Source organism: Calidris pugnax, unplaced genomic scaffold, assembly GCF_001431845.1.
Source record: "Calidris pugnax isolate Ruff unplaced genomic scaffold, ASM143184v1 scaffold67, whole genome shotgun sequence".
In the NCBI taxonomy this organism is placed as follows: Eukaryota; Metazoa; Chordata; class Aves; order Charadriiformes; family Scolopacidae; genus Calidris; species Calidris pugnax.
Genome location: NW_015090779.1, coordinates 381,493 through 393,859, shown reverse-complemented (window position 1 = coordinate 393,859; position 12,367 = coordinate 381,493). Strand labels below are relative to the sequence as shown.

Genomic DNA, 12,367 nt, shown 5'->3' with positions numbered 1-12,367 from the left:
GGTATTTCACCTAAGCCACAACGTGACAGTCAAGAAATGATGTTCATTTTCTCTGTGGTAATACTTGATTGCCAAGGACAGAAAAGACCGCTTTCCCCAGGCTGAGCTGAGAAGTGCCCAGCTATCTAAGGTCATTACATCTGGCAACTTCAGCAGGCACAGAAAGGGACATTGCCCATTATGCATTCTGAGGTCACATTTGCTCTTTTCCGGGAGGTCTAGGGACTTTCTGGATTGTGAGGGGAATAATCTTTCGCAACAAAGACAGGGAACACCAAAATGAGTGTCCTTAGTGGTATGTAATGCTATTTGGCTGAGGTCAGCTAAACCCTGCTCTTTTCACAATAGAGGAAACCTATCAAAAAACATGCAAGTGTGATCCAAATGCACTATGTATGTCCTCTCCCCCAGGAGGTTTTGAAAGCCCATAGCTGGGGGTGGTCACTGCCGTTGGTGAGTAGTGTGAAGGTCAACATTAAAACAGACAGGCCAAGACTTATTATCGTGGTTAATGACAATATCTTAAAGATCCTTAAACTTCCTATTGCTATTGATAGTCTGTTACTGAGAGTTGTCTAAAAATAAACTTCTGTTAATTGATACGCAAAACTCAAAAAGCCCTTTTTATTTCTTCTCTAGGACTACACCCTGACCATGTACTTCCAGCAGTCCTGGAGGGATAAAAGGCTCTCTTATTCTGGAATACCTTTGAACCTAACTCTGGACAACAGAGTGGCTGACCAGCTCTGGGTGCCGGACACGTATTTCCAAAATGACAAGAAGTCATTCGTCCACGGGGTGACAGTGAAAAACCGAATGATTCGACTCCATCCAGACGGGACAGTCCTCTATGGCCTACGGTACGTTGTGGTTTTTAATTGGATGTATGGCTGTCCTGGCAGAATGCGAGATCGGTAAGTGCAGGTAGTACCAATGCTGTTCTCCTTCCCCTTCTCTTGGTTTCTCAGTGCAGCTGTACGAGCCAGCACATACTCCATCTAGACCACCACAATACAGCCAAGAATTTTCCACAAGGCTTCAAAACTACCCTAAATAACTAACAAAGAGTAATGCTTCTGTGTTTTTCAGCTCCCCTGAGCATATTAACATTACTGACGAGCTTTTATTGTGGTTCCCACCTGATAATCAATCATAGCTTAGATAAACCCTTCCTTCTGAAGTTTCTCCAGCAGTTCTTTAGGACAATGTAAAATATAAAGTTGGAGTCATCTAAAGAAATGCTACCAGCATCTGTGGTAGGGAAGAAAGAGAACATTTGTAGATTTACATGAATTATTTAAGGATTATCCATACATCTGACTACAGGTTTTCTTTAACCTGCTTTGGTTTATGAAACCAGTGGCCTCTTCATACCACAACTGCTTCTTCCTACAGTGTAACCTATATTCCCACCTGCAGATAAAAATATATTCTGAAATCTGCACAGGCACACTCTAATGATAAGGCACACAAGTGAAAAATTAAAACTAAACCAGGTTATTTGTTATGTTGAGATTGCTGGAGAGCCTGAATAGGCTTAGCATTATTTTTGAAGTTAAGGTAGCTTTGCTTGGAAAGAAACCATTGCCTGCTTGAAATAACTTTTGATTGCTGTTATCATTCAACAGTGAAAATAGTGTCCAGAGAACATAAACGTGAAAGTAGACTTCAGTTAATCAGAAAAAAAGTCATAAAGCATAAAACCTAGCTGAAATACCTCAAAATTGTACTTAAGATCAGATTGAAAAAAGACAAACTGCTGCAGCAATTCAAAATGAAAATAATATTTGGGGAAATGACATCTTATCCTATAAAAACTTAACCTTTTGAAACACAACACTACCCATGCACTCAGAGGCAGCCTTCCAACCCATCAATTCCAGCTTCACAAGAAACAAAAAAGATCATTTAAAAATTATTACTTTGGTTCATCATAAGTTTTCTTTTGACCTTGTCAGATTTGCAGGTGGTACATCAGTTGCTACTAATGACCTCACAGGCACTTTGATACATCCAGATCTGTTCTGGTACAAACTGCTGCTGCAGTTTGGAAAAAGAAAACAAGGAACCCATGAGGAAATAGCTGATAGACTGCAGGCTGTCATCATCGTCTGCTAAACAGCATTTGAAAAATACATCTCTCGCATTGCATTCAGACCTCCTACAGTTCCTTTACAATCAAACTGGCTCCTGAAAACTGCAGAGCAGCTATCGTTAGAGAACTTTTTGGCCTGAGAACTTTTCAAAATTTTTTTTTTTTTTTTTTTTTTTTTTAACCTTTTAAGGTCAGGAACTACATTATTTTACATTCCAGGAGCTTCACAGTGGCAACAATGTCCACTAGAGTGAAGCAGTCCCTCCCAAGCAGTTGTACACAATACAAACTACACGTAGAAATCTATGCCGTGCACGTAGTTCTATACACTTGCTATAGATCTGGCATCAGTAACTGTCTTCTGCAGAAATAGCAAAAGAAGCTGTGACATCTGGTCAACCTGCTGCAAGTCCTCTCACGTGCTTCGTCCACAAAGCACCAGCCTGGCCAAGAAGCTGTGACCTTGCCCAAGCACAATGCCTGTGCTCTTCCCCTCAGAGGTGCTCGGGCAAACCTCCAGCACAACAGCAGAGATGGTCACCTTCACATAACGAGGTTGCTAGTTGATATATTAGGATATATTAGCTATATACCACACATTGGGCGACTTCCTTCTCCTCCCTCACCCCTGACTCGTTCATGCCCTTAATGCACACTGGCACAAGGGAAGCTGGGGCTGTCCCGGATTTTTGGGCTTCCCCACCTTCTCACAGCAGAGAAGGCAGGAGGGTCTCAGGGTGCAGCAGGGCCAGGTGTTGCCAGATGTGCCCATATCCACCACCACCATCGCCTGCACCAACCACGTGCAGAAAGAGATGCTCGGCTGTCAGGTCTTTTTCACAGCTCAAGCTGATGTGCCGTGTTTCCTCCGAGGACAAGGCAGCTACTTAGGCATATGTGGTGAGCAGACTTGGGTCTGCCAGCTGCCAGTGAAAACACGTGTAACGTCCCCATCCCACAAGAAAGATCTGATCCAAGACAAAGAAAACAAATGAGCAGAAGAAAGAACGAAGCTAAGAGACACCAAAACAGGTTTCATACAACAGATGGCAATTACTGCACTGTTTGCATCTATTAGCGGTCAGTTTTCTCATGGTAATAAATGTGCTTCTGTCAGCCTATAGATTACCTTCAGATCATACAAGCAGCAATTTCTTCACGTAGCAGATGACAGATACGCCTCATAAGAAATTAAACAGGAGAAAATGCCACAGAAGATGTTCTTAGGTAGAATTCAAAGCTGCCTGTTAGAAAATTGAGCAGTGCTACAATCTTAGTCTCACAGATAGAGAAGAAACTTTACAACACATTATCCTGCATTTAGTTTCTACACTATAGAGTGCATGGAGACAATACCACCAAACCTCTCACAGAGGAGCTGTGACCTGTGAGTTTCGCTTTCATTACAGAAGATGGAGCATTGGCCTGGCACGACTTGAACAAGACAGACAACACCAATTACACAGCAGACCAGGGTCTGAGTTCCCAGAAAATTAGGCAGGGCATTAAACCATCTCTCAAGGATGATTAAAAGGCCTGCTTTTCCCCATGCCTCCTATTCCCCACACAAATTTCCTGTTTTCAGTCCAGAGTTAAATGTTTCTTGCAGGCTCAGATATGAAATTTTACTGGCTTCTTTAAACAGGAATTGGAACAATCACAAAAGCTCTAAATAACCTGCTTCGCTTGCATCCATGTACTTGGCAGTTTGGCATTGATGCAATGTTCAGTCTCAACAGAGTTGAGGAAAAATAAAACAAGGTTAATTGTCTGGCTTTACAGATGAATAAACAAGGGAAATATGCACTGAATGCTCTGCTCTGGTTTTAGATCATATAGCAAAGGATTATCATTTCAGTATGTCTCCATTATAGTGTTATTTCTATGATGAAACAGAGTCCCTTTAGCTATTTTGTCCAGTAACTTTTAGCTGCTGTATCCCCACAGTTCAAAGAATGTTGTGTGCATATAAACTTGTACAGACACAGAATACTCCTAAACCTTCTGCCCTCTAAAATCGTGCATTATGTCTTTTATTGGAAATGCTACTTCTGCTAATTATTCACAGCAGTGAGTAATGCATGCCACTACTAACCAAATAACTCTTTCATCCTATTGCCCAAGCAAGTAAGCACACACAAACGTATTTAACTCCACGTTAATATTGCCACTAAATTCCACTTCAAATACACCAGGGATGTTGAGTGTCACTGTTAAGTATGATGTACCTGCAGCGCATGATTTTTCAGTTTCTATCACGTACTCCCACCAGAGGCTATTATTATTTTCTGTGATGTAGCCACCTGCTTCCTAAGAGAAATTAAAAAGATCCCGTTGAGTCAATATGCAAACCTGCAGCACTGTGAGGCTCCTGTCTGAAACAGCTCCAGCCTGGTCCCAGTACAGCTGGTAAAATACTGGATTCTTCTTAATTTTTTTTCCCCATTTTTATAAGTCATCAGATCCATTAGCTATAATCTTTTTGGCACTAGCAGAGTCTCTTATTACTTTTATTGCCTTTTCAAGTAAAATGCTCTAGAAATCTCTCCCAAAGCTCTAGATCATCAAACCACTATGTGCTGGTGTTTCTTTTGCCTGTCCTTTCTCCCTGTTTCCTGGGTAAGATGTTAGAGATGTAATCCATCTTTAAGATATTTAAGGAAACATAAGTAATTTATTGTTCTGAATTCTACATTCAGATTCTTATCTCACAATGTCAAGGATGGAAGCTCCGATTTAAACCATCCTTTCCTAGTATTTTTTTGCCACTTCTTAATTCTCAGCATTTCACTAACAAAACAATGACACCTTATTGCTTCCAAGACATCTGTTCTCTTATCATGGCATTGCCTCAAAATAAGCATCAGCAGAATTTAATCTGGTGTAGTGAAAGAAGCACATCCTTCAGAAGTGTTGATGGTCAAGAAATGCAACATACCTTCAGTGATACCTTTACACAGATTTCCCTCCCTTCTGATGTTCAGACACAAACCAGCCTTTCATTAGAGCAGGTCTTGATTTATTTCAAGGAAGGGGAGTGAGAGCATTGCCACAAGCATCTGAAGGTCTGGCTTGGAGCACCAACAACCTTCAGTTTTAGTGGGACCACCCGTTTTTATACTGCTGCAGCAGAGGTAGCTGCTTTGCTTGGGCACTGCTGGCACTGCAGGGGGGCAGGGCAGAAGGATGATCTTTGCCTTCAACATAAGGACTTATTTCACCACTTCTTACACAAATAAATTCCTCTGTGGTGTAAACACTATCAGACATACCCATCTACCTCCAGCCAATTCACAAGCGTGAACTAATCCATATAACATTGGATTTACCAACAACTTATTCATGCAATATCCATGGAGGCCCATCTAGAATATCCTGAAGGTAGTATACAATAAAAGATCCATCTAAATGCAGAATGCTTTGCTTTTAAATATAATCTTAAAAGCAAACTGGAGTGTAAACTTCCCTTCTTGACCTTCTCTATTTTGCTGACATATCTGAGAGTGTTACTAAAGAAACTTGCTAGCCAGGAGCTTTCATCTTGTAGTTCAGTGAAATTTCACTGCTTTTTTGGATTGATGTTGTATTGCCATCATTGGGGACTATGGAGTTCTGTTTTTTCTCCACACATCTTCATGGATTTTATTAGAGAGTCAGTTATTGGATCCTTTTGAGAACATCCCATCATAGCAACAAGCAGCCTACTTACACTGGTACTCAACAGGCTGTCCTCACCTGTGTTACTGAACAGCTCCAGCCAAAAGAGAGACTGCAGCCATTCTAAATGATAAAAACTGCTGTCATCAAACTGAAATAAACTACTTTTTATTTCACTCTACAGAAAAATACATAACAACTTATAAAACATTCATTTATCAGGTGATAGAGTAATTTTGAAAAGGATATAAAAAGCTAATTCTTCCATGTATCAATGCCAAAATATTTAGCAGCAGACATCTTTAAAAAAAAAAAAAAAAAGGAAATAAAAAGGAGTGTTATGCTGGGATAAAGAACCCAAGGAAGAGAAAAACATTGGATCACAGCTGATGCAGGAAACTTGACTTTCTCCTTCTTAGTGTTTTCATATGCAGTTACCTGGTATTAAGGCTCATGAGAACCAATTGGGACTTCCTCTGCATTTTTGAAACCCGAAGATATACAAGAACTTGGAAAAAAAAAAAAGTCAGTCAAATATTTGTCATTTGTTCCACCTCCCAAAGCTTTTCAGTCTCTGAGTTCATAGAATCATAGAATCATCTGGGTCGGAAGGGACCTTCAAGATCATCTAGTCCGACCCCCCTGCAGTTTTCAGGGTTCACAGGCAAATGAATATATTCCTCAACGCACAGCTTTTAGGAAGGGGTGGGGGCGAGGGGGCAGTTCACATGTGTGTTGTGGATGCCAGTTCAGGCTGCCACAGATCATGCTGGACCTGCCACAGATCACGCTGGACCTGCTGCAAACTTTCTTCCAACAGACTACCCTTAAACAAGGAAACGTGCCTGATGGGCAGCCAGCGTGGCCCCTAATCACAGGAGATGCACTGCTAGGAACATTTGTTTACCTATGAAGGAAAAAAGGAGACGAAAAGGATAGAGCAGATTGATCCTGAGGCAGATGGATTTTCCTCCTCGTCCCTCCTGCTGCTTGCAGACTGTTCAAACTGTCTGTGCTCCTCTATCAAACCTACTGTCATCTCCTCTTCCTAGTCTGTAGCCCAGTCCTTGGGCACAACCCAGTCCTTGGGCATGGCATAGCAGGTGCAAGGAGATGAGTGAGCAATGACCAGTCCCTAAACCCATGGGGAAAAAGCAGTTGGCACCAAGTCTGTGCACGGGAGACAGCAGGCATGGCCAAAATACAGCTAAATTTATTAACCAGGCTTCAGTAGCTGTAGGAGAAAGAGCTACTCCTCACCTTTGACAGTGACCAGAGAGCTTACGCTCTCTCATGCTTGGGCAAAGACTCCTCCAGCCTGGGTGTTTATAAAGTCATAACAGAAAACATCTGTATTTGCCTGGGAACTGCAGCACCATCAATATGTGACATTGCCATAAGCTAAAAAGGTATTTTCAGGATCGTTCTTACCATGTGCAAAACTGGTTAATTTGACACATTCAGACCTGGGTCACTTCCCACACACTGCAGTTAATTTGATAGAGATGGCAAACTGGTTTGTATAATACATACTGAGGAAAACAATTTTTTTTTTTTTTTTATCATTTCAATACAGCTACAGCCTACAATTTACTGCATGAAGCACAGTAGCACTCAAGCAGGCACCGGTGTACCAAGATATAGCTTATTTTTCACACAGAAGCTGAGGGATGTGCTTGTCTAAATACTGCTGAAATCACGAGGAGGCAGTACAGGTGTAGTCTGTCTCGTAGCTCTAGGCAAGAGTGGTGAAGGAGCGCCAGGGAATGAGACACTTCAGCATCACTCATTTTTAGTGAGGAAATCTAACTGAAGAATAGCTATATGTTCTAGCTGAGGGAAAAAATGGAACAGAACAAGAGTATCCTACCGAAATTGTGTTTGCTCGTTTTGTTTTTAAGATGCAAAAAGAGATTTAATTATATTTAGACACCAAACAGAAAATAGCAAGAATAAAATAACTGTAACCTAGCCCTACAAGCAACCACTGTACCACTCTAGTTCAAATAAAAAGTACTGTCTGATTTTATTTTTTTTAATGGTTGTCCCCTGCAGCCTCCTGCCCTGCTAGGAGCAGGCAACGCGGCAGGAGCAGCACAAAGCTCTGCTTCCCCACTGGGCCTATTGCATTTCAGAAACATTTTTTCAGGTCCAGCCAGACTTTTCTCCAGCTTAGATGTTGAAACCTGCATTTACACTCCCCACCAGCTTAACTGCACTCTCCTCTCCGGGGGTGAGCACTTCTCCCCAGACCTGCCTCCCCCGGCTGCTCCCAGCACTCTTCGTGCCCAGCCCGAGGATTCTTATTCCCCTACTTAATGTACAAAGATTGGAAAGGACAGAGTGCTACAGGATGATAAGGATGATAAATCAGTGGGGGACCAGCAGATTTAGCCCATTTGCCGCGTGAAGCTCAATTCATCATTGTTTAACTTCTCCAGTATTTGGTTGGGCACCGGTGGGAAACTCTATGTACCACATTGTTCTGTACCCATCCCCAGAGGCTGCTGTGCTCTTCACTGCTTAATGCCACAGCTGGAAATCAAAGAGACAACCTCAGATCAGGCACCTCCTTGTTCTGGAGTGTTTTGATTTGTAATGTTTATGCTATGTCCACGTAATGCTATATATACAGTGAAATGCGATCTCACCACTACTTTAGTCACGCCTTTACTTATTTACTTTACTTACTCATGTTATATATAAAGTAACATGCCAATCAACCTTAAGGTAACATGCCAATCAACACAGGGTTTTATCATTTCTTTAACACCATTTGCTGAAGAATACCTAAGACCAAGATCACTGTAAAAGTTTATCACTAAAAGCACACAGCCTAAACTGATGAAATTTAAGACAAAAGGTGAATACAGCCCTTAAAGCTTACGAAGCGTGGTTTATGGAAACCTTTACTACTGCGGGTAAACCAGAAAGCCTGTAACTGCTTATGGGCTTCTACATGCAAATCAAAAATATTGCTTCTGAAACACTGGGGTTTTATTCAGTGTCAGGCACAAACTGGAGCCCGCAGGCTTGATGAAGTTCAGTTGTAAATTGGTAGTTATTAAATAGGAAAAATGAAAATGGGAGACTGAAAACTATAAGAAAAAGGAAGAAAGCTAGGGTCCTAGGCAGGGTAAGGAGTTGCAAGTGTAACTGAGAGACAGCCTTGTTGTCTTCCTTTAGCACAAATGGCCTCACATACAGCAAGGAAGAAGCCACTGGTCGCACCAATCCCAAAAACCTTCACCACCTCAAGCACGCAGACTGGAACCCCTCCAGTGCTGTGCAAGGCTAATCTCCCCCCTCCTTTGCCCCCAGTAATCAGCAGATGGGGAAAAAACACTCAGCTCTAGGGGGAGCAACTATTCATGAACTCCTACTGAACTGTAAAATAATTGCCTGCATTTGATTTGGAACAATTTCAGGCAACTTAATTTTTATTCCATTTTCATGCAGCATTTTTTTAATGTGAAAATAACCTGGGGAAGGTGGGGAAACACTTCAGATTGAATGAGTCCTATAGACAGTATGCAATAAACCCCCCCAAAAAAATAATACCACAAATACTTAACATGGACTTAGCATTAAATATGTGAGCAGTGGCTCTTGCAATCAGTGGTTCTGTACATAAGCAGTCTGGTGGAGTCACAACAGGCTCCCAGGCTTGAATTTAAACACAAGCTTTAGATGCTGTAATTGATTGTGGCTATCAAGTACAGCACTTTGAAGAACTGAATTATAAGCATTTTGTAGAGCGAAGCCCACTAGGCTTTATTCAAAGACCACTTAATTCAAGCAGATTCTAGATCAAACTCAGATTACTGAAATTATATGTCACCTATTAAGTATATTAATATTGCTAAAATACTATTTAACCATAGTAATACTATCCAAAGAGCAATCAAAAAAGAAATTGGACAACATTTAACAAATGTTTAATTTTAAAGCTGAAGGGCACAGCAAGGTATGGATTTTCTATTTTCTATGCAGCACATCATCTCTTGCTGTCTTGGTATAAATTAGTTTGGGATGATTTTCTTATCCTCTATTTTACAGACTATGTTCTGCCTGCTAAATCTGAGCAAGTCCTCCCTTTCTCTCGTATCAGAAGTGCAAATGTCTTCCAATACTTTGGAATTATTACTCTGCCACTGTCAACCCAATCTGTATCAAAATTGTACTTCTAAATATAATGGTCTTTAACTATTTTTACTATTTATTTTTAAAAGAGCTCCACTCACACCAAAGCTCAGCTCCAGTGTGTATAAATAATGCTATTATTTATAGTTGTCTCAAACAGATTGGGAGACAGAAATTAAGTAAAAATAAATTTAATGGCAGAGATTAACACTGATGTACCTTTGATCAAGAAGAATTTCAAATAAATTTATATAAACTCTAAGAATCACTTCATCCAATAATAGCACAGGCATTTCTTTTTATGAGTGTTTCTTTCTTTACTTGCTTTTAGGGGTTAGGTATCAGATGAGAAAGGAACTTTTGTATATTTACCACCTCAGCTTTCTCCTCTCACACACCATAAAAGCTCATGCCTGGTATCCTGTTAGGTGCACAGATCTCATAATTGAGCATCCAGAAAGAAAATCCCCACAAGCTTTTCACAAGTGAACCATGGAACTCCTACTATATAAGCTTGGGCAGTTGCATACATACCCCTGCGGTAGCACGTTTCATCTTCATACTCTAGAAGTCAGTGCTTATAACTTTATATTTGCTTTTTCCCTGAAATGCTAAATTTTTAATACATTTCTTGCTGCTGATACTTTGCAACGCCAAAAGGACATTAAAGTTAAAGCACTTGTATTTTTGAAAGAAAAAGGACAAAGCTTTTCTACAAACCATTGCTATTTAACTTACAGAGCTGGTGTGTATTGTTAGCAGCACAGACTTTTTAGTATATGTTTTTATATAATGCTATATAAAGCTACATAACAATACAGATCTGTGCTGAATCCTAATATGCTGCCATACTTTAAGTAGCATATTTCATATAAGCATATGTGATATTTACCACAGTATGTGTGTTTTCCACATCTTAAAGTTGATTAAAAACATATTTACTAATGTAACAAACATTGGTAATGTAACAAACAAATTCTTTTGCCTCTAATAATAAAAAAGGAACAGTAGTTAAAGTTGTACTTTGCTGCAGATTTCCAATTTTCATGCTATTAATTTCAAGCATGCTGAGAACAATTATTATTTAGGGAGAAAACATCAGTTCTTAGCTGCTCAAAACCAACCTCGCTCTGATTTCATTTCTGTTGATGTTGATCAGTGACATCAGTGAAGTACCAGTTCAACCAAAGCCAGAGGGGTGGGGAATGAGAGATAAATCTGTACCTTTTCCAAGCAATAAAAGTATCAGGCAGGTAAATTAAGGTCCTAGGGGAGGCAGCAAATATTTTAGCAGACCTGCACCAGGTTGATGGATGCACCTAGATCCAAACGAGCAAGGAGTCTTCATTTAGGTATTTTCCCTCAGAGACAAGAACTCTCCTAACAAACACTATCCTAAAACTGCTGAAATCCTAAGCAAATGCTGGGACAGCCCATTCACTAACAACACAAAGTGGAAAATTGATAAACGGTGCCAGGTTGTGGGGGCTGCCGCTTCCCAGAGACACCCCCTTGGCTCACAAAGCTCACAGCCATCAGGCTGCTCCTGCTCTGCACCACACAGAAGGTTGGCTTGTGCCATACCAAGTTTAAAGGTGTCAGTATCAAGAGCAACCCTGCCTTGATTAATTCACTAAGGCAATCAAACACAGTGGTTTTAAGTAATTTTAACACAGATTAAGAACTGGGTTTTGAGTACAATGCTAAGACGCAAATAATCACGCATAGAAAAAATGTTTTCAGGCAATGTATTTTCTCCTTAACCCTCACTCTTCTACAAATATCTTAATTTAAAAGAAAAAAGATTAGCCTTTCTTCTCAAATATCATTGGCCTAATTTAGAAGTAGCTGCAAGAGGATTTACAATCTAGAAAATAGCCAAGTCCTTGAGTAGAATAAAATGTAAAATGAATTACTCTATAAAATACAATAGCACATTGCTTTATTCAGCACTTTTGCTGTAGTATCAACATACGTGGTCTCATAACTGCCAGGCCAGGCCAAAAAGTGCTCATTTTAGGAGGCAGAATGTGTGACAAGTAGAACATTTTAATTTATAAATCCATTAATAAAGTGAGATTACCAAGTTTTGCTATAGCATTAGTAATAAATACAATCCCACCTTAAACTGCATGCCTGACCTCTTTTTGTTAGACTGAGAAGTCAACCTGAGCAGACACGAGGAGGCAGGTGCTTCAAATGCAATCCACATAGTTTTGGGTGACATATTTGACTGCATTACAAATATAATTAGACATAATCTTTCAGGGAAGAATCTAGAAGCATCATAAGTACTGGAGCTACTCAGAGCCTAAAGCAGGAGTCAAAAGCACAGACAAAACAACTTGAAATTCACTCATCAGTTAAACCTACAGTAGGTAGATTCACATGGGAGTGACCTACACGAGAGTCTGAGCTGACTGCAGACTATTTCTTGATCTCTGGGTAAATCATCAGGCAGCAACATCAGCC

The 12,367-nt window shown here is 40.4% G+C and overlaps 1 protein-coding gene across 3 annotated transcripts in view; it reads left to right on the top strand.

The window, feature by feature from the left end:
* Positions 1-645: 645 nt before the first annotated feature.
* The window catches only part of GABRB1 (gamma-aminobutyric acid (GABA) A receptor, beta 1), a 79,067-nt gene continuing 67,345 nt past the window's right edge, over positions 646-12,367 (top strand). For 2 of the 3 annotated variants that reach the window (XR_001413374.1, XR_001413373.1), the window contains exon 1: positions 650-860. Coding sequence is in view for 1 of the 3 variants with exons in the window: in XM_014954349.1 (XP_014809835.1) it covers positions 655-860 (206 nt within the window). In the remaining 2 variants the exon portion in view is untranslated. Of the gene's footprint in view, positions 861-12,367 lie in introns of all 3 variants that reach the window. The other variant, XM_014954349.1, reaches the window with a different exon arrangement.